The sequence below is a fragment of the Pleurodeles waltl genome, chromosome 8, assembly GCF_031143425.1.
Source record: "Pleurodeles waltl isolate 20211129_DDA chromosome 8, aPleWal1.hap1.20221129, whole genome shotgun sequence".
Taxonomy (NCBI): domain Eukaryota; kingdom Metazoa; phylum Chordata; class Amphibia; order Caudata; family Salamandridae; genus Pleurodeles; species Pleurodeles waltl.
In genome coordinates this window covers 1,402,094,631-1,402,118,183 of record NC_090447.1, presented here as the reverse complement: position 1 = coordinate 1,402,118,183, position 23,553 = coordinate 1,402,094,631, and the positions used below count along the sequence as shown (strand labels likewise).

At 49.3% G+C, this 23,553-nt stretch overlaps 1 protein-coding gene across 1 annotated transcript in view; it reads right to left on the bottom strand.

Moving 5' to 3' along the window:
• The window catches only part of LOC138249601 (trifunctional purine biosynthetic protein adenosine-3-like), a 249,449-nt gene extending 237,167 nt beyond the window's left edge, over positions 1–12,282 (bottom strand). Inside the window, exon 1 of the mRNA XM_069203543.1 lies at positions 12,138–12,282. Within this exon, the coding sequence (XP_069059644.1) occupies positions 12,138–12,282 (145 nt within the window). The remainder of the gene's footprint in view (positions 1–12,137) is intronic.
• Between the last annotated feature and the right edge of the window lie 11,271 nt (positions 12,283–23,553).

Here is a 23,553-nt window from a genome sequence, read left to right as displayed (position 1 = left end):
AGTGCAAAGGAGATGAAAAGCTGTGATTGTGTTACACTACCAACAGACGTCATCACAGACGAGTACATTGTAGATGCTAAACATATTGTACTCTACTACCAACAGAGGTCCTCACAGAAGAGTACAAAGGAGATGGAAAGCTGCAGTTATGCAATAATATCAACAGAGGCCACACAAGAGTACAATAGGGATGGAAAGCTGCTGTTGCACTATACTGCCAACAAAGGTCCTCACAGAAGAGTGTAAAAGTGATGAAAAGCTGTGATTGTGTTATACTACCAACAGACGTCATCACAGACGAGTATATTGTAGATGCTAAACATATTGTACTCTACTACCGACAGAGGTCCTAACAGAAGAGAACAATGGAGATGGAGATGGAAAGTTACAGCTGTACTGTACTATCAACAGAGGTTTTCACAGAAGAGTGCAATAGATATGGAAAGCTGCAGTTACGCTATAATACCAACAGAGGACACTCAGAAGAGTACAATGGAGAATGAAAGCTGCAGTTGCACTATACTACCAACAGAGGTCCTCACAGAAGAGTAAAATGAAGACGGAAAAGGAAAGCTGCTATTGCGCTATACTACCAACCAGGTTTCTCTTAGAACAGTGAAACAGAGATGGAAAACTGCAGTTGCCCTGGACTACCACGAGAGGTCCGCAGAGAAGAGTGCGTAGGAGATGAAAAGCTGTGATTGTGTTATACTACTAACAGACATCGTCACAAAAAAGTACATTGTAGATGCTAAGCATATTTTACTTTACTACCGACAGAGGTCCTCACAGAATAGTGCAATAGAGATGGAAAGCTGCAGTTGCACTATACTACCACCAGAGATCCTCACAGAAGAGTGCAATGAAGATGGAAAGCTGATGTTATGCTGGACTGCCAACAGAAGACCTCACAGAAGAGTGCAATGAAGATGGAAAGCTGCAGTTACACTATGTTACTAACTGAGGTCCCCACAGAAGAGTGCAATGTAGATGAAAAGTTGTGGTTGTGCTATGCTACCAACAAAGGTCATCACAGAAGAGTACATTGTAGATGCAAAACATATTGTACTCAACTTCCAACAGAGGTCCTCACAGAAGAGTACAATGGAGATGGAAAGCTGCAGTTGTACTATACTACCACCAGAGATCCTCACAGAAGAGTGCAATGGAGATGGAAAGCTGCAGTTGTACTATAGTACCAACACAGGTCATCACTGAAGAGTGAAATGGAGATGTAAAGCTTATTGCAATATACTTCCAAACGAGGTCCTCAGAGAACAGTAAAAAGGCATCGTAGCCCTTCCTGGGAGTATACTTTCACTTTGGAAGAGTGAGGTATATAAAAGCCACACAAGGTTGATGTCTTGAGAAAATACATACAGGACTGTTTTGCACCTAGGCCAGAGTTATCCTCAAAAAATTTACAGTCAACAAACATAATAACTTCTGAAAGTTAACATTGCCATGGACCGACTTCCACCCTTAAACATTTCCCTTTTTTTTTTTTAGGTACTAGAGGCCAGATGAACAAAGTTTTATTCTGGTCGCAAATGGCCCAATTCCCAGAATTGGGCTGTTTATAACCAGAAAATTTTTTTTTCTAATGTACAAAGGGTAAAAAACATTTTGGTAACTTGCTACAGAATCGCATTTACGATTTGGTATTTGGAAGGGGTGTGTATAGGGTGTCCCTTCCAAACATTGAATCGGTATGTTATGTATTACTGGTCTGCGACTGAATTCCAGTTGCAAACAGTGATATTTTACCCCCAGTTTAGAACTGGTGGTAACCCATTCACATTTGAGAATGTAAATAATAATATTTTCAAGAGCGGGCAGTGGCCCCACAGACCACTGCCTACCATTATAAAATGAAACCGCAAAGTTTCATCTTTTTTTTTAACCATGTCCCATTTTCCTTTAAGGAAAACAGGCTACTTTAAAAAATAAATAAAGATTGCTTTATTGAAAAGCAATCATAGACACTGTGGTCTGCTGATCCCAGCAGGCCACCCTCTCTGTTACGCCTGTGATTCCTAATGGGTTGCAAATTGTACCATACCTCATTAATATGCATGAGGTCGGTCTATTTACAAACTAATAGGAATCGCCAATGAAAATGAAGAGTTTCATGGATTAGGAATACTGATTTCCTAATTGTGATTCGGAGATAATCGCAATTAGGAAATCGGTATTACTAATGTTAGTTCATGCAGCCCCAGGATGTGCACCCCAAAGGAGGATGACAACTGCACAACTATACCTGGTGATTTAACATCCTAGGACTGTTCCACACAATGAATACCTGTAACTGCAACACCAGTGTTTGGGAAAGTTCAAGGGCTGATAAGCTGAAGCAGTTACTCAAGTTGTTACTACTCTTTCCTCACAAGTAAGGTACAGTTGTTTAAAATGTCAATCAGAAAGCTGAGGGGTCTGACTTCAGCCTAGAAATGTGCATATACGCTTTTCTACTAGAATGTCTTGGTACTCTAAAGGATAAATAAATATACGAAAGCTGTTTAATATTGATGAGTCAATATTGCAACCTGCAATAAATGTTTCAAGTGTTATGGAGATAGTTGCTGACACCCTACTAATCACTGGGATGTACAAGTGTTCTGGTTTCAGGGCACTACTTGTTAGGTATGGGTATACATGTGCAGGGGCAAAATGCAGTGACTCAATCAAGTGGCTGTAGTGTGCAGGGCCATTCACATATACTTTGTGCTGTAGTGGCAATGTCACTTTTTGAGTGACATTAAAACAGATCATTAGTGAAAGAATATTGATTGATAGTCTCATCATTACATGTATGTATTTTTTGGGAAAACCTTAGCCAGACAATTAGGCCTGACCTAAACAAATTGCAGCGTGAACTGCAGCGCAGGGTTGGTTTTCGATGAGGACAGCTCCACACCTTGCAGCCTGGAGGTTTGAAAGTGTTCTTGACCTTGCATGCTTTTGATAGCCGTTCATGCATCTCTGCAACCTCTGGTGGCGAATTGGTGATTAAATGATGCTGTACCGTTTACTTTCCAGTAATCTTCATTACTCTAAGCTCCAGTCTTCCTCGGCACAGTCATTGCGTATGTGAGGAAGACTGAAACTAGGAAGGCAGAAGGAGAAGTGGTGTCCTGAAGACATACTCGGAATCGTCATTATGCCAAGTTCTAGTATTCGTCTTCACAGTCGTTTCCACATTCTTAATAACTGAGGCAAGCAAGACAGAGGAGACGTGCCTTGTACCACTCGCTCATCGCCCCTTCCAGATTTTAGCCAAAAGCACTCTCCATGCATAAACTATGGACACGTGCTTAGAGCAAGAAAAGTGACGCTGCAATGCGTAAAGAGCTGTGGACTAAAATGTTACGGCTTATTGAAGATTTCAGATATAACAAGGAGCCTCTTGGAACGAATAAACAACAAGCATTGGCTATCGTACAGTGCATGCTGGAAGAAGCAGGTAACGTGCAGGTACACATGCTCGCTTAAAAAAATGCACACATGCCAATACAGTTATACACACTTCTTTTGTCAAGCATAGAGACAGATATGCTCTCAGATCAACAAATCAGACACATCGCACATTACCAGGTGTAGCGGGGCTAAGGGGTGATGAGCACCAGTAAACCAATAATGATGCACCTCAGGATAGCCTTATGTGATGCTCTTCACAGGAACAGAGGCCCTCATTACAACATTGGCGGTAAATCCCGCTTACCGCCGTGCAGAAGACCGCCAACACACCGCAGCGGAAATCCGCTACAGCTGTTACAACCCACAGCTCAGAATCTGCAAAAATCTAGACACCCACACAAGTCCGCCACACCAAAGGTCAGTGATAAACTGGCGATAACAAAACCTCCACCGTCACGCCAACAGGAATACGCCCACACTATCACGACCCACGAATCCACGCGGCGGTCTTTCAACCGCGGTATTCCATTGGCGGTACACACCGCCACGCTCAGAATACACACACATTTACAAAACCCTACCACATTGGACAATTTCAAATACACACACCTGATACACATACACACACCATTCCCACACACCCAATACAATATAAAACACACACCCACATAACCCACAAACCCTTACAACCAAAAATTTGGCAGAAGCAGAGAGACAGCAAAGTAAAGACCACACCAGCATACAGAGGCACACAACACCATCACACATACACATCCACGCACAAAACACTACACACCCCTAAACATCACCCCACACATCACAACACACACCACCTCACACATCACCCACACCACCCCATGGCACCGTAAAGACACCCCAGGTTTTCTGAGGAGGAGCTCAGGGTCATGGTGGAGGAAATCATCCGGGTAAAGCCACAGCTATTAGGATCACAGATGCAGCACACCACCATAGCTAGGAAGATGGAGCTATGGCGCAGAATCGTGGATAGGGTCAACGCAGTGGGACAGCACCCAAGAACACGGGATGACATCAGGAAGAGGTGGAACGACCTACGGGGGAAGGTGCGTTCCGTGGTCTCAAGACACCACATTGCGGTTCAGAGGACTGGCGGCGGACCCCCACCTCCTCCCCTACAACTAACAACATGGGAGGAGCAGGTCTTGGCTATACTGCATCCTGAGGGCCTCGCAGGAGTAGCTGGAGGAATGGACTCTGGTAAGTCAAATCTTAAGTACTTCATCCCCCACCCTACCTGCATGCTATCACATACCCCCACCCTCGCCCTCACCCCCATTACTCTAACTCCTCACATATGTCCCACTATCACAAACCACACATCCCAACACCAAGCCCTGCATGCAACAACAAAGCATGGACACCCATCACCAATGCATGTCCACTACACATACCCACACAGACCCCTAAACAATTAACACACAAGATCCTACCCAAGAATGTAAGCACTGGGGTACAGAGTCACCCACTCACTGCACACGATGGCACACACAGATGCAATAATCATGCCTTTACACCCCTGCAGGACCCCTACCCAACGTCACCGCACAGGAGGTTCCAGACATGTCCACTCCACTCACAGAAGAGGCCCACAGTGATGACAGCAGCTCTGTCCAACTGGATCTAGATGACCAGCCCGGCCCATCTGGGACCTCGGGACAGTTGGTTCCCCTGACACAGTCACAGGCCACCACAGGGCCTCCCCCCTCAGGAAACACCAGCACAGCACCCACCCAGCGGGCCCATACCTCTGTCAAGCAGCAGTGTGTCCACCACTACAGGGAACCCAGGCTAACCCACCACCCCAAGAACAGCAGGGACCTGGGGCAGTGGCAGTGGGCACACGGTTCAGGGGGCAGAGGCCCAGGAAAACCGGGGAACTGGGAGGCCTGCTGTGCGACAGGGGTAGGACAGGCCCAGGGAACCCACTCTCCACGAGGCCCTCTCCAACATCATGGGAGCGTACCATCATTCCCAGGAGACGATGGCAACGGTACTGGCCAACTTTCAGGAGACCCAGCGGCTGCAGGAGGAATAGTATTTGGGGTTCAGGAAGGAACTCAAATCCATCAATACCACCCTGGGCACCATTGTAGGGGTGCTGAAGGACCTCGTGAACACCAGGAGGGACACTGTGGCACAACAAGGGGCCCCTGACACTAGCCTGGACGATGAACTGCCCACCACCTCTGCCGGCGCTAGTGAACAGGAGGCACCGCCACAGGACCACGACACCAGCACCCCACCCCCTGCAGATGGAGAACCACCCCGCAAGCGGTCCCTGAGATCCAGGACAAAGACAGAGAACAATGCCAAGACCCCCGCCAAGAAATGAGACCACCCTGAATGTCATCCTTCTGTCCCACTTTGTCACCCTGTCCATCCTTAAACTGCCCTAGCTCCACTTCCTATGCCCCTTTGGACAATGCACCTGTGAGACCAATAGACTGGACTCTGCCATGGGCATTCCTCCACCATCACCCCTGACCATTTTACAACCCTCTCCACTATTTAGCACTTAAATAAACACCCTTGAACCACAAAACAATCTGGAGTCAGTCTGTGCTTTCACAAATGTGTATTTGCAATAACTGCGGGAAACAGCAATGTCCATTCTATTGTCAACATACCTATGTCACACAGCTCTAGTCCATGAGGTAACATAGCAGAGGTCAGACAGTGGGCCCCACATCTGTGAAATCGAAAGGGAAAGTGAAAACTTAGGGTCCATACACTGGGTGAAAGTGACAGACAGATGAGAGGTCGAACAATTTTATCAGATGTAGGAGGCAGTGATGTCTTCTTACCTGTGTCCCAGTACCATCAGACCAGCTTGCACACACCTCAACACATAAGGGTAGCTCTGGCAAACATAAGCACCACACATCCCACAGGCACTCACACAAGCATCATACCCATGCACACATACCAACATCCACTGCCTCCACTGTGTCCACCTCCTCCACGTCTCCCTTCTCCCTCCCTGTCACATCTCCATTCACACCTGCAAGTACTACATCCTCAGCCACTACCTCCATCACCAGCACGCCCATCACCACACACTGCTCACGTGCCTTCACCACCCCCACTACCATTCACACATCCCCTGTGTCCTCTACCAGCGTCTTTGTGATCCCTCCTCCCAAAGTACACAAACGCAGTCACACACCCACCCAACAGCCATCCACCTCACGACAGCCTCCAGCCCATGCACCTTCACCCAAAGTCAGCAAAAGGACACCTCCAACAACCAGTACCTCTTCCTCCACTCCCAAACCCCCTCCATCTACCCGTCCCAGTGTGTCTAAAAAACTTTTACTGTCAAAACTTGACCTCTTCCCTTCTGTCCCCTAGGGCTCGCCTTTCCAGGTACCAACCCAGCACCTCAGCCACCACATCACCGGGCACAGTGGTGCCAGCAGTAACCGGCTTCTGGAGAGCGCCAAGCAGCAGGGCTGCCAGTGTCCCAAGGAGCGAGGCCAAGGACATTCCCCCACCTCCAAAACAGAAGAAGTTGCCCACATCCCGGAGGGAGAAGGCCAAAGCACCTGCAAACCAAGGGCTCAGCCAATACAACAGTTGGAAGTGGCAAGACAGCTGAGCCACCATCCAAGGTGGGGAAGGGCCTGAAAAAGAAAGGCAAGTCGCCGCCAACCTGCACGGCGGACAAGACCGCCACCGGCACCGCCACATGCACCACCGCCACGGCCACCGCCACCAGCACCCAAGATACTGAGCCCTTCACCAGCACCGCAGACACTGTGCCCTTCAGCAGCACCGAGGCCAGTGAGCCCGCCACCAGCACCGCCGCTCATGACACCGCCGCCAGCACCGCCAGCGGCCACGCCACATCCTGAGCCAGTGGCACCACCGCAGACATGGCTGCCATCCCCAGTGGTCATTCGTACGAGGCTGGTGGTCAGTTCCAGGGGCAGGATGAAGCACTCTGGGCACAAAGCCCCCTCCAGAACCAGTGGAGTATCACATCCACTACCTCAGTCCTTGGCAGGATGAAGCACTCTGGGCACAGAACCAGTGGAGACTGTTATCCACTTGAGAGACTGTGGCTTTGCACTTCCCAGGATGCAGCAGTGGGCAAACCACCTACTGGAGAGACTTCAGAGACTGTGGCTTTGCACTCCCCAGGATAAAGCAGTGGGCAAACCACCCACTGGAGAGACTTGAGAGACTATGGCTTTGCACTCCCCAGGATAAAGCAGTGGCCAACCACCCACTGAAGAGACTTGAGAGACTGTGGCTTTGTACTCCCCAGGATAAAGAAATGGGCAACCCACCCACTGGAGAGACTTGAGAGACTGTGGCTTTGCACTCCCCAAGATAAAGCAGTGGGCAACCCACCCACTGGAGAGACTTGAGAGACTGTGGCTTTGCACTCCCCAGGATAAAGCAGTGGGCAAACCACCCACTGGAGAGACTTGAGAGACTGTGGCTTTGCACTACCCAGGATACATCAATGGGCATGGAGCCGCCTTGTGGAGCTGGCGTCGTGCACTCATCCGGCTGAGGTGCCCCCTGAGGTGCTTGTTTTATTTCGACCTGATGCCCCTGCTTTGTTCTCTCCATTTGTATCAGGTATCTTGTGTGGGCCTCACCCATGCATTTTGGGCCCAGTGGTCCACGGACTACATAGGTGCAGTACCTGGACTTGAATTCTTGGTGTAAATATTTGTTAATAGTGTATATATATTTTTGAGTAATGGATTTTTCTTGATTACATTTGTTCAAATTATTTCCTTTTGTCCTTGCGTTCTTCCGGGGGCTTGGGGGGGAAGTGTAACATTTCAGCATGTATTTGTGTGTGTGTTGTTGTGGGTGAGGGTGGGGGTTTCGCGTGTTGCGTGTGTGTGTGGCACTCTCTTTTCCCTCCCCTGTGTTGTAGGTGCAGTACTCACCGTGGTCGTCGCCACCGTCAGTCGTGCTCCTGGTAGAGGAGCAGGTAGACAATCACAGGGAGGATTTGGAGTTCCGGCTACATGGCGTCCTAGTTCCTCGTGGGGTGTGTAGAGGTGAGAGTTTTCCCTTCCAAGTCCTGTTTCCGCCGTGTTTTTGTTTGCGTTGAATCTGCCCCAGAAAAGGCGGCGGATTGGCCTGTCATAATAGTGTGGGCGGTACATTGTCTTCCGCCTGTCTGTTGGCGGTGACCGCCAAGCTGTTTGTTTGTACCGCCGTGGCAGTCGGAGTGTTAAAGTGGCTGTCTCTGTTGGCGGTTTCCACCACGGTCGTGATTCCATTTTTTTTCCTTCAGCCTGTTGGCGGTCTTCCCGCCGCTTTACCAACGACCGCCAGGGTTGTAATGAGGGCCAGAGTGTTGTGTGTCAGAGGAGCAGTGGGCGATGTACGGTTCAGGAGGGGACCTGGTGCAATATAGGGTAACACATGGATGACCACCATCTAATGTGAGACATCTTCACCTGGTCCTGAGCTTTTGGCAAGCAGCATTTTGGTAAGATTTGTTGGCTCTAGAGCCTTAAGTGGCTGGAAGTGTCACATTAAGTCACCACTTAGCTACAACAGTTATGGAAGCATGGATAAAAAAATAAAAAGCAAATATACATTTCCTGTTTTCAAATGTTGACAGGTTTTTATTTTGCTGCTTTCCAAATATTCGTTTAGTGCCTTGCATTCTGGACAAAAAATATGTCTTAAGTAACATCTTTATTTACTCTGCTCATCTAAAACATTTTTAACCAGTGGTTACATTATTAATCACTGTAATAGGAAATGCAAAGGATAACAGAATAGTTAAATTTTTTTGATGTAAGGCGAGGCACAGGCTCATTGAAATGATTACTATGAAGACCGGGGGCATATTTACAAGCGCGTGCGCTGCCGGAGCGTCACTTTTGCATGGCTTTGAATGGCCTCAAAGATATGGAGTAAGGGAAGGCAGCGCAAGTCGCTGTGTAGCCTTGTTCTACGTCAGGGGCTGTTCCATGGGCTTTGCAGAGGGTTTTCCCAGGCAACACCCATAGATTTTGACACATTCCCAGACTTACAAGGACTTGTAAACCTGGGAATGCGTCAAAATCGTACGCCTCCCGAGAAGAGACATAACGAGGAGAAATATCTTTATTTCTCCTCGTTTTTTACTCTTTCTATGTGTGCTGCATTTTGCAGTACAAATAGAAGAAAAGAAACGCCTCCATGGATTGTTTCTGTGCAGGAAGGTAACCCTTCCTGCGCAAAAACAATGTGTGCCCACGTTGGCGCTAGGCAGCTAATTCAGGACCAGCGCCAGGGGAAAAGACTGGAATGCACCGAATTTCATAAATAACTTGCTGTTCTGCGCCACTATTGCCATAAAAATGCCCTTAGATGTTTTTCTGCCAAACCATCAACACAGCAAATGCAGTACCAAAAAAAATTCGGAGAGCAAGCAATCCATTTGTGAAGCACAACTCTACCAATCACAATATCTCTCATAAAAAAACAAAAAAGTCATTGTGGGGGTACTAGGAAGGACCTCACAAGGATATTCAACATAGGCCACATAGAAGCTTCTTACTGGCCTGCTGGGAGCAGACAGAGCACGATTGGTTCGGGTATGCTCCTATGGAGTGGCCTGTTTCTCAGTTTCTCTCTTGATTGCTTGTGTAAACAAGGGGGCAGCTTACACAATCATAGATGTACTTGAAGAAGATGGGGCAAAGCACAGAAGCTCTGGGCCAGATGTATGAACCGTTTTGCATGGCGCAAACTGCGAAAATCGCAGTTTGCGCCATGCAAAACGGCCATAGCGATGCACATTCCCATTTTGCGATTCAGTACCGACTCGCAAAATGGGAATGCGACTCGCGAATAGGAAGGGGTGTTCCCTTCCTATTTGCGACTCGCACCGCGATGCAGAATTGCTTTGTGACCGCGAAAGCGGTCGCAAAGCAATTTGCAGTTAGCACCCACTTGAAGTGGGTGCTAACTCATTCGCAAAAGGGAAGGGTCCCCATGGGACCCCTTCCCCTTTGTGAATGTCGCCCAAAATATTTTTTCAGAGCAGGCAGTGGTCCAATGGACCACTGCCTACTCAGAAAAAAACGAAATGAAATGGTTTCATTTTTCCTTTTGTAATGCAACTCGTTTTCCTTTAAGGAAAACGGGCTGCAAAAAAAAAACTGCTTTATTGAAAAAGCAGACACAGACATGAAGGTCTGCTGTCTCCAGCAGGCCACCATCCCTGTGAGTGCAGGGAATCGCAAAGGGGTCGCAAATTGCGACCCACCTCATTAATAGTAATGAGGTGGGTCTCTGCAACCCCCTTGCGATTCGCAGAAGGTGTCTGAGACACCATTCTGCATACGAATTTGCGAATCGGAAATTGCGAGTCGCACCGACTCGCACTTTCCGATTCGCAAATTCGTATATTGCTACATCTGGCCCTTAGGGCCATTCTCTTGTGAGAACAAGCTGGGCACATACATACAATAAATGTTTATTCACTAAAACTACTGAGCTTAATACAGAAACAGCATTTTGCTTATTATTCACCCAGTTTTCTGAACATCCAACACACCTTTCAAACAGGCACTTGAAAAGCCAATAGGTCTCGTTTTAGAGACCTGTTGGCTCTACAAATATCTTTTTTTCATGCTGTACAGCAACAAAGCAGATGCTTCACAGCATGAAGGAAAGATTAAAAAAAAGTAAAAAAATAAGCACAGTAGGAATGTGCATGCATCAAACATGTTTGCTCCTGCCTCAGAAATGATGCAATGTAATGACAACATCATTAAACTTTGTTTTTTCAATGACAATGAGGATGGCGATCTGGAAAGCGATCAGAGAAAGCGGGGTGGAGGCAGCAATGTGAGCGGGAGGAGAAGCATATGAATGAACGCGTGTGGAGAGCACATGAAGGGATGAGAGCAACATGGGGCACAGAAGCACACATGGAAGAAGGGGAAATATCAGCGCAGAGGGGGGCCAGGACATACGTGTAAGAGACAGCGACACAGGGGGAACGCGGAGGGAAGTGAAGCACATGAGGGAAACAGCTCAAAAGCTTATGCACTTTTAAGGAGTGCTTAAACAAAAAGAAAAAAGGTAGGTGCAAAAAAAATGCAACCAGTGGAAAAACGCAAGTCCTTCGGTCATCCTCCAGCGGTAGGGCAAACACAAGAAGGGGAAATAAAGCCCAAAGAAGCTAACGAATAGGAAGCAAGCAAATGAGAATGACAATACAGCCAACCAATGATAAGGAATGGGTGGGCTCTAAGCCCAGAATGAACTGACAATAGTCTTGTAACAAACAGCGAATGCGCAGAATGAAAGAGAAATATTGTGAGGATGAGGAATGAGATCTCAGGATGCAACTATATTGCTGCAACATGTAAACAAGTCAGGTCCAGTCAAAGATATATACTGATATATGAAATAAAAGTGACAGATTAACCTTATGTAGCTAAAATGACTTCGGGTAACACTAACAAGTCACACTCAAAGCTAAAACAATAGTTTGAATATTTGGTTTATAAAAGAAATTAAGTTTAATACATCTTACACATGTCATATGGATCACAAGTCTCAAAATCATTGTATTTATGGGTTCATACGTCATTTCATATTCACAGTTTCACATTTTAACAATGCTTTCTCTAAATAAATGCAACTCTGCTTTAAATGCCTAATTCTTCTAAAATCCTGCTTCCATTCTTTTGCCCACAAACCTGAATTTGATATTTTTCCGCTGTCTGCAGTCCCAGCATTTCCAGGAGCAACAAAGACCTTTTTGACATGTGGAGACTGGGCTAGTTTCCAGGACAGGACATGTTCTCTCGCACCACCGCCAATCACAAGCACCAGGTCTGCCATCACTATACTAAACCGGAAATAGAATAACAGGTTACAGCTAGACTTGAGACTATACAATAGTATATGGTTATCTCCAAATAGAACCACGTTAGAAAGAAACTGGTTCATATCATTTGGCATCACATATGCAGCTTGGTTTTGCTGGTGTTCTTGCCGCTATTTCAGTTTGTTGGTGGCAGTATCATATAAACAGATCTGCAAAAACAACATTTGAATATGTCAGAAGAAAAGGCTGTAGATGAGAGTTCCATCTGTCAGCTTTAAATTGTGCATTGTCGCCAGTTCTATTTTAATAAATACATTTTTTGCGGAGCGAGTTAGAATTTTGCAGGTAGGTTTTACCACCTTCATACTCAATCGAATTGCAACTGATGCAAATGTCTTTACGTGATATTGTAAGTAAATTTGACAAATTGAACTACCGGCGACACAAAACCACTTATGTGATAAGGCAGAAGAAGCTCCATTTCTTGCTGCATAAAGTAATGCATGTTAATGATATAATGCAACATAAAAGGAATCATTTGCATAATTGCCATAGAAGAAGACAAATTATTTAATATTAAAACAAAAAGAGTAGCAGTTATTATTTGTTAAATAGATACGCTTTTAACTCACTTTTGATGATGGAAACGTTAGATTGAGAATGGATGGAGATGGGCATGTCATTCCATGCCTTAGATGTCAAAACTGGCAGTGATCAGCCACTGTTTTTTTTTGTATTTCAGTGTTTGGAGTAAATATTAAGATTTAGACTGTAGAAAACATGGGGGAGTGGATTACCATTAAAATATGGTGGCCGTCATGTAGGAGCTTGGTGTCATGGCGTGCAGTGTTTTATGGCAAATGCAGAGCGCTTTGAAAAGGCTTCACCCAATGTGATTGTCTCAGGTGGTTGGAAATAGGTGGACCCCATTCAGTCCAAGCATGGGCATGCTGCAGCGTTGTGTGCCAGCTGTACTTTATACACAGGTAGGAAGGTAGGCCTACAGGTAGATTACCGTACCCTAGTCGTGATGGTATGAGTGCTTAGAGAAGGTTTTTCCTTTCTGATGCTGGAAGGGAAGTGAGAATTGTCCTGGAAACACTTAGGGGACGAAAAGAAGATCTTGTAAAAGACTGAATATGTTTTTAAGGCTGAGACTCCAATTGAATATGACTCCCAAGTTTCTGACATGATCGACAGGAGACGGTAAGGGAACTAAAGTGGAAGGCCACCACTCTGTGTCCATACTGGGTTCTCAGAAAATAAAGACTTCAGTTTTGTCACCGTTAAGTGCTAGAGAGTTATTTTTCATCCAGTGAGTGAATACCGTAGGCAGGAGGAGAAACAATAAGAGGTGATTCCAGTGTTACCATCCAGCCTTAGGATCAGCTGCGTATTCTTAACAGCGTAGGCATGAAAGTTGAAGCCAGAATACCCTATCAGACTAGCAAGGGTGTTCACGTACAGATTGAAGAGAGTTAGACTGAAAGACAAACCTGGAGCAACACCATTCCCAATCTGCTTGCCAGTAGAAAGAAAACTGGCAAATCATACAGTTTGAGTCAGGTCTTTTAGAAATGAGACAAACCAATTATAAACGGTGTATGTAATACCAATCTCTGACAAACGCTTGAGAGGTATCTTGTGCTGCACAAGGACCAGAAAGAGGTGTTTGCCTCTAAGGTTTGCTTGTCTTCCTGCACAAAAACAATCCTGCACCACGCCGTGCCTGAACTGGCGCTAGGTTGTCTGAAATGCGCTAGCGAAATGAGAGAGCAGCAAGGTGCCATATCTTACTAGAAATGGTACATTTATACTCTATCCCTTTCACTCAACGCAGTGCATTGAGTGACTTGCTGCATTGTGTCACGTGAAGGATTACTAAGTATGCGCCAAAAATTGTAATACAGATTCTTTGCAATGAACAGTCTTGGGGATGCCATTCAATATATTCGGTGAGAAATATTTAAGGTAACCATGGTGCACAGAGCAAACCTTAAGAGGATCAGAGCTGGGAACAAGAAGATTTATGAGGGGAGGGGAACTGAGAGCCTTAAAGGCAAATTATAAAAGTAAAGGGTGCAAGAAAGCTTTATGTATGCTGACTTGTGAGGGGAAGCTTAGTGGTTTGCTCTGTAATAGGTTAATATGATCTCCACTCAAGGCCAAGCAACTGTTCATTTACAGGGGGGGCTTACTTTTAAATTAAAGATCAAACTTAAGCTGCTACATGTTCATGTGATTGAGCCTAGGGACTGGAAATTAAAATTCAAAGAAAAAGATTTTGATGTAAGCTTTCCAGGATTCCTATCATGACTATACAGCAGTGATATTGAGAGGACCCAAGACTTATTTGGAAGACATGCGTTTAGCAAGCCTTACCTAGGAGGACAGACAGCAGCTGCAATATCCTATCAGTAAAGAAAGAGAATGGATGAGTTTATGCCATCTAAACTACCTAGCATGATGTCTGCCTCCTTGCTTCTGTAAGATTTCCCAACTGCTTTTACATGGCCCACTTCATGATTCAATCAATTTCTGCAAACATAGGGTAGAAGTGATAGACTCCATGGATGACACCACAAATCTACATATTCATGAGGCATGAAAAGCCTACCACCCTGTGCTTCATAAAGACCTAAAACACTTCTACATATCAATGCCACACGGGGCGTGGCCAAGACCAGCATGGCGTAGGCTGCAGAAATCGGGAGCTACGGGACCCGCGGCCGTAACCACATCGTAATAACCCATCCTGAAATAGCATTTTTGGAGATGGCGAGTGATTACTTTTGTCAGAAGCGGAGAGCTTGCATCAGAGGCGAATTTTAAAGTGGAAATCGACCCAGAAAGTACTCTTCACCAGAAACCTGACGGCGCCCGCAAGATGGCGGCCGCCTGCGGCCCTTGAAGCCAGCGCCGGGCGCCTGGGCGTGGCTTTCCCTACCGGGAGGCACCGCTGAGAAGTGGAAGCGGAGGACACCCAGGGACATGTACAGTTCGACTCGGAGGACAGCGATCGAGATTAGATCGGCTACCGGGCACAGATGGTGGGTCCCCGGGAGCAAAGACACCAGCAAAATAAATGGTAACCACAGGGACCAACGCGGAGGGCCGCAGGGCGCACGAGTGCAACTCCGGGGAGAAAAATACTTACCAAGGGGGCAGCGGGGGAGCCCGGGCCCTTAGCGCTCCTAACCAGAGAATAGCAGCCTACTGAAACAGAGACAGGAACTCCCAGCGCTGATACTTGGTGACGGAGGGCGCGGCGGCCCGGGAGTGCGGCTTCGGGGACAGCTAGAAAGGAGCCGGTGACTCCGGAACGGTCCGCGATGCCCAGAGACAATAGAGCGCTGGACAGGGGCCACTGGTGGACATGTATGTGAGCGGCCTCGAGAACCAGTTGGTGTAGGAAACACTTGAAAAACGGCACATAGTGATGAGAATCCCCTATATATATACAGTATCGATATGGATACAAGGACCCATAAATAGACTACTCCCTCCGACAAGTATCCAGAGAATAGACGAAAGGAGAAGAACACAGAATAAAGTAGAGAACGAAAAGTTGAGACTCAAAACGGAAACCGCCACCTAACATTGACATCAAGCGAAGCAAACCCAGAGTACAATGCCCAGAGACAGGTGGGCCATACTGTCCACATAAAGGACACCGCACAAGAGTGAAACTGAGGTCACAAAGGAACTCCACAAACAGCTGGAGAATTGAGAAACATAAGGGAACCCCTCCTCGCCCAATACGAGAAATCAGAGGAACTTGATTGCGAATACGCTGAGCCAGTGAGACCTCAGGTTCACATACCACACAGATGGGGAAGACCACTAAAAAAGGGACTTCGACATGGGAGCCCCTCTACATTCCAGAACACGATCAGAGGGCCCGAATCCTGCAACGTAAAGCCCACTTCGAGAGGATCCCGAGGAGCCAACTATACAAGCTGTACTACAAGCAATAGCGGCATCCCGAACAGCGTTAGAAGTCAAAATAGACACACTGAGCATAGACTTGGGACTTCTGAGAGATGACCACAAACAAATAGCTGAGAGGGTAACCACGGCTGAAAGGGAAATAGCAGAAGCACTCCCAACACTAACACTATTGAGCACTAGACTCAATGATGTATATAATCGCCTTAAGTCCCTTGAAAACAGAGCAGAAGACGCAGAAAACAGGGCAAGACGCAATAACATTAGGATCATAGGGATCCCAGAAAAAAGTGAAGGGGCACACATGGTGGATTTTCTGGAAAATTGGCTAAGAACGGAGGTAGCCCCGGAAGGCCTATCCACATTTTTTGCCCTGGAAAGAGCACACAGAGGCCCTCATTACAACATTGGTGGTAAAAGCCACTTACCGCCGTGCAGAAGACCGCCAACACACTGCAGCGGCCGCGGAATCCCGCCACGGCCATTATGACCCACTGCTTGGAATCAGACACCCACACAAGTCCGCCACACCAAAGGTCAGTTATAAACTGGTGAAAACAAATCCTCCACCGTCACGCCAACAGAAATAGGCCCACACTATCACGACACACGAATCCATGCGGCGCTCTTTCAACCGCGGTATTCCATTGGCGGTACACACCGCCGCGCTCAAAATACACACACATTTACAAAACACAGCCACATTGGACAATTTGAAATACACACACCTGATGCACATACACACACCACTCCCACACACTCAATACAATATAAAACACACACCCACATCACCCACAACCCCCTACGACCAAAAATCATGAACGAAGGCCAGAGAGAGACACCACAAACAACTACCAAGCATCCACAGGCACACAATACCATCACCCACAGAACTTCCATGCACCTCACACCACTAAATATCCCCCACCTATCATCACACACACCACCCCACACATCACCCACACCACCCCATGGCACTGCAAAGACACCCCAGGTTCTCGGAGGAGGAGCTCAGGGTCATGGTGGAGGAAATCGTCCGGGTAGAACCACAGCTATTCGGATCACAGATGCAGCACACCTCCATTGCAAGGAAGATGGAGCTATGCCAAAGAATCGTGGACAGGGTAAACGCAGTGAGACAATACCCAAGAAATCGGGATGACATCAAGAAGAGGTGGAATGACCTACGGGGGAAGGTGCGTTCCGTGGTCTCAAGACACCACATCGCGGTCCAGCGGACTGGCGGTGGACCCCACCTTCTCCCCCACAACTAACAACATGGGAGGAGCGATTCTGCATCCTGAGGGCCTCGCAGGAGTAGATGGAGGAATGGACTCTGGTAAGTCAAATCTTAACTATTACATTCCCCACCCTACCTGCATGCCATCACATACCCCCACCCTCACCCCCATCACTCCTACTCCTCACAAGTGTTTCAGTATCACAACCCACACATCCCAACACCAAGTCCTGCATGCAACAAGAAAGCATGGACACCCATCACCAAAGCATGGCCAATGCACTTACCCATACACCCCCCTAAACCATCATCACACAAGGTCCTACACAGGAATGCAAGCACTGGGGTACACGGGAACCCAACCATTGCACACCATGGCACACACAGATGTAATAAGCATCCTTTTATACCCCTGCAGGACCCCTACCCAACGTCACCGGACAGGAGGGTCCACACATGTCCCCACCACCAACAGAAGAGGCCCACAGTGATGACAGCAGCTCTGTCCAACTGGATCTAGATGACCAGCCTGGCCCATCGGTGACCTTGTGACAGTCGGTTCCCCTGACACAGTCACAGGCCACCACAGAGCTTCCCCCCTCTGGAAACACCAGCACAGCACCCACCCAGCGGGCCCATACCTCTGTCCCCAGGACACGTCAAGCAGCAGTGTGTCCACCGGTACAGGGAACCCAGGCTAACCCACCACCCCAACAACAACAGGGACCTGGGGGCAGTGGTAGTGGGCACACGGTCCAGGGGACGGAGGCCCAGGAACACAGGGGAACTGGGAGGCTGCTGTGCGACAAGGGGAGGGCAGGCCCAGGGAACCCACTCTCCACGAGGCCCTCTCCTCCATCATCGGAGCCTACCACCACTCCCAGGAGACGATGGCAACAGTACTGGCCAAGTTTCAGGAGACCCAGCGCCTGCAGGAGGAACAGTATTTGGGCTTCAGGGAGGAACTCAGAACCATCAATTCCACCCTGGGCACCATCGTAGGGGTGCTGAAGGAAGTACTCAACACCAGGAGGGACACTGTGGCATTACAAGGGGCCCCTGACACTAGCATAGACGATGAACTGCCCACCACCTCCGCCGGCGCTAGTGGACACGAGACACTGCCACAGGACCACCACACCAGCACCCCACCCCCTGCAGAGGGAGAACCACCCGCAAACGGTCCCTGAGATCCAGGACAAAGACAGAGAACGATGCCAAGACCCCGCCAAGAAATAAGACCACCCTGTATGTCATCCCTATGTCTCACTTTGTCACCCTGTCCATCCATAAACTGCCCCAGCTCACTTCCTATGCCCATTTGGGCAATGCACCTGTGAGACTAATAGACTGGAGTCTGCCATGGACAGTCCTCCACCATCAACCCTCACTATTTTGCAACCCCCTCCAATATTGAGCACTTAAATAAACACCCTTGAAGCACAAAACAATCTGGAGACAGTCTGTGATTTCGGAATAGTGTATTAGCAATTACTGTGGCAAAATGCTCCTACAATTGTAATGTCAACATACCTATGTCACACAGCTCTAGTCCATGAGGAATCAAAGCAGATGTCACACAGTGGGACTCACATCTGTGAAATCGTAAGGGAAAGTGACAACTCAGTGACCATACACTGGGTGAAAACGACAGACAGTAGAGAGGTAGTAGTGTTAAAGTATGTGTAGTAGGCAGGTTTGTATTCTTACCTGTGTCTCTCTGGAAATATTGCAGGATCACCGAGTTCCTGTTGTTCATGTCCTCTTCTTCTGCTTCCTCGTCTTCACTGTCCACAGGCTCCACAGCTGCAACAACACCGCTATCTGGACCATCCTCCTGCAGAAAAGGCACCTGTTGTAGCAAAGCCAAGTTGTGAAGCATACAGCAGGCCACGATGATCTGGCACACCTTCTTTGGTGAGTAGAATAGGGAACTACCTGTCATATGGAGGCACCTGAACCTGGCCTTCAGGAGGCCGAAGGTCCGCTCTATTATCCGCCGTGTTCACCCATGGGCCTCATTGTAGCATTCCTCTGCCCTTGTCCTGGGATTCCTCACTGGGGTCAGTAGCCATGACAGGTTGGGTTAACAAGAGTCACCTGCAAATGGCGAGGGACAACTGTTAGACACACACTAACCTGGAGTGATATCCCCAGACCCAGACAACCATTCCCACTGACTTGCTTCCAGGTGCTCACCTAATAGCCACACACGGTGCCTCTGGAGTTGGCACATCACATAAGGGATGCTGCTATTCCGCAGGATGTAAGCGTCATGCACTTAGCCAGGGAACTTGGCATTAACATGGGAGATGTACTGGTCTGCCAAACACACCATCTGCACATTCATGGAATGATAACTCTTCTGGTTTCTGTACACCTGTTCACTCCTGCGTGGGGGGACCAAAGCCACATGTGTCCCATCAATGGCACCTATGATGTTGGGGATATGTCCCAGGGCATAGAAGTCTCCTTTCACTGTAGGCAAATCCGCCACCTGAGGGAAAACGATGTAGTTCCGCATGTGTTTCAGCAGGGCAGACAACACTCTGGACAACACGTTGGAAAACATAGGCTGGGACATCCCTGATGCTAAGGCCACTGTTGTTTGAAATGACCCACTTGCAAGGAAATGGAGCACTGACAGCACCTGCACTTGAGGGGGGATTCCTGTGGGATGGCGGATAGCTGACATCAGGTCTGGCTCCAACTGGGCACACAGTTCCTGGATTGTGGCACGGTCAAGCCTGTAGGTGATGATCACATGTCTTTCCTCCATTGTCGACAGGTCCACCAGCGGTCTGTACACCGGAGGATGCCGCCATCTCCTCACATGTCCCAGCGGACTGTGCCTATGAAGGACAACAGCGAGCACAGAGTCAAACAACTCAGAGGTACATGAACACAGCTTACACCGAACACGATTCATAATCCGATATTTGGCCTGTATGTGTGTTGAGGCTAGGCCTAGGTATGTGTGACGCAGTTAAAAATTAAGCCATGTGGGCCCCTGAAATGGCGGCTGCCTGACCTGTAAAGTGGGACAGTGGGATGGGAGGTAACTGCGCTGGCGTTGTACACCGTCGCAGTAGGCGGTCGAAGACCGCGGTGCAATCCTGCATTGGTTAACATTGGACCCTATGGGGCCCAGGAGCCAATGATGAGGTGCGCCGGCGGTGACGGTACGCACCGCCGCGGACGTGACCGCCATTTTCTATCTGTTCAATCACTCGATACCTGATCTTCGACAGGAGAGGACCTACACTGCAAGTGCTGCTGTGACCTCGGTCTGGAAGAGACAATGGCTCGTGCGACTGGGGAAAGGGCCCCTGCCTTCACATCGGAGGAGTTGGAGAAACTCGTGGATGGGGTCCTCCCCCAGTACACGCTACTCTACGGTCCTCCAGACAAACAGGTAAATACACTGGGAGCATGCTGTATGGGCTATGCCTGTGTGGAGTGGGGTGGATGAAAGATGGGGGGGGGAGATTGAGGCGTGCATGAAACAACGGTGAGTGCATGTGCATCATGGCAAGGGTAGGGATGGTGGCCAATGACTGTGACGGTGCAGTTGGTAATAACTTTTCTTTTCCCCCTGTACAATTTATGTAGGTCAGCGCACACCAGAAAAAATATATTTGGCGTGCCATCGCCAAGGACGTCCGGACCCTGGGGGTCTACCACAGATGGAGCACCCACTGCCGGATAAGATGGGAGGACATTCACCGCTGGAGCAAGAAGATGGCGGAGGCCCAGCTGGGGATGGCCTCCCAACATGGGAGGGGTGCCCGTCGCACCATGACCCCCCTGATGTTCAGGATCCTGGCGGTGGCGTACCCGGAGTTGGATGGGCGCTTAGGGGCATCACAGCAGCCACAAGGGGGTGAGTAAACTCTCATTCTGCTGATTTTGCGCGCAGTGGAGGTGTCTGGGTGGGGGAGGTGGGCTGTGGGTTTTCCTAGGCCAGGGCGAGTTTAGGAGGCAAGGTCCCCTTGAGCTGGCAGAGCCTATAGCACCCCACCCCACCTGTATACAGTGCCAAGTACACCTAGTCAGGCTCCTGTGAAATCGATGTGCGCAGATGTCGTCCATAGCCTTGTAGGCTATGTCCCAGGGATTGAACAGTGGAGGCCAAGTGCGCGGCGTAGTGCAGAGTGCTTCTGTGTCTGTCGTGTCCGCCAACTGTAGCGGTAATGCATGCACTCAACATGTCTTTCTTCTGTCGTCCCCCCCCTTTTTGTGTTCTCCCTGTTCTTGTGTGCATTAGCATCATCAGATGGAGGAGCAGTGGCAACGGAGCAGGAGGGAGCTGCATCCCACATGGCCCTGTAAGGCGAGGCAACGGAGTCGGAGTACACCAGTGGGACAGAGGGCGAGGGGAGCTCCACGGCGGGGACAGGAGCTGACACCAGTGACACAGACTCGTCCTCTGATGGGAGCTCGCTTGTGGTGGCGGCAACATCTGTGCCCCCCGCATCTACAGGTACAGCCGCCACCCCCCTACCAGCACCGCCCTCCCAGCAGCCCCAGGAGGGTGGGCATCACCTTCGCCCAAGGCACCTCAGGCCCTGCCCCAGTCACCCCTGCTGCCCTCAGTGAGGAGGCCATTGACCTCCTCAGGTACCTCACTGTTGGGCAGTCTACCATTTTGAATGCCATCCAGGGTGTAGAAAGGCAATTGCAACAAACCAATGCATTCCTGGAGGGCATTCATTCTGGTCAGGCGGCCCTTCAGAGAGCTTTTCAGACTCTGGCCTCAGCACTGATGGCAGCCATTGTCCCTGTCTCTAGTCTCCCCCCTCCAACTTCCTCCACCCAGACCCAATCCCCTGTACCTCAGCCTATCCCAAGCACACCTTCAGACCAGCATGCACACATGTCAACACACAAGGGAAGCTCTGGCAAACATAAGCATCTCACATCCCACAGACACTCACACAAGCATCACACACATGCAGACACACCAACATCCACTGCCTCCACTGTGTCCTCCTCCTCCGCGTCTCCCTTCTCCCTCCCAGTCTCGTCTCCACTCACACCTACATGCACTACATCAAAAGCCACCACTTCCATCACCAGCACACCCACCACCACACCCCGCTCACGTGCAGTCACCACCACCCCCACTACCATTCACACATCCCCTGTGTCCTCTCCCAGTGTGTCTGTGACACCACCTCCCAAGATACACAAACGCAGGCACACACACACCCAACAGCCATCCACCTCACGACAGCCTCCAGCGCATGCACCTTCACCCAAAGTCACCAAACCAACACCTCCTACAACCACAACCTCTTCCTCCACTCCCAAACCCCCTCCAGCTACCCGTCCCAGTGTTTCCCAAAAACTTTTCCTGTCCAACCTTGATCTCTTTCCCACACCGCCCCCCCCCCCCGCCCACCTCCTAAGGCCCGACTCTCCAGGTCCCAACCTAGCACCTCAGCCACAACATTTCCGGGACCAGTGGTGCCTGTAGTCACCGGAATCTGGAGTGCACCGGCCACCAGGGCAGCCAGTGTGGCACGGAGCCACAGCATGGACAGTCCCCTCCTGTGAAGCATCTAAAGTTGGCCAGTGCCCGGTGGGAGAGGGGGAAGACCAAAGCCGCTCCCAGAGGTACAGGTGGGAGTGTGGAGTCAGCTGCCACACCTTCCAAGGTGGGGAAGGGCCACAAGAAAGTCAGCAGGTCTGGGAAGAGCAGCATGGCGGAGAAGACCGCTATCATCCCCGCTGCGCAGGAGCCCACCGCCATCATCCCTGCTGCCCAGGTGCCCACCACCATCAGCCTCGCTGCCCAGGTGCCCACCGCCATCATCCCCGCTGCACAGGAGCCCACCGCCAGCACCTGCCGTGCTGCCCAAGAGGCCACCGCCAGCAGCTGCCCAAGAGGCAACCCCCAGCACCTGCCCTGCTGCCCATGAGGCCAGCACCAGCCCCGCTGGGCCAGAGAGGACCGCCAGCAACTGAGTCACTGCAAAGGACACCGCTGCCACAAGCACCGCTGAACAGGGCACCGCCGCCCCAAGCACCGCTGAACAGGGCACCGCCGCCACAAGCACCGCTGGCCCATGAGCGCCAAGGGCACTGACGCTAC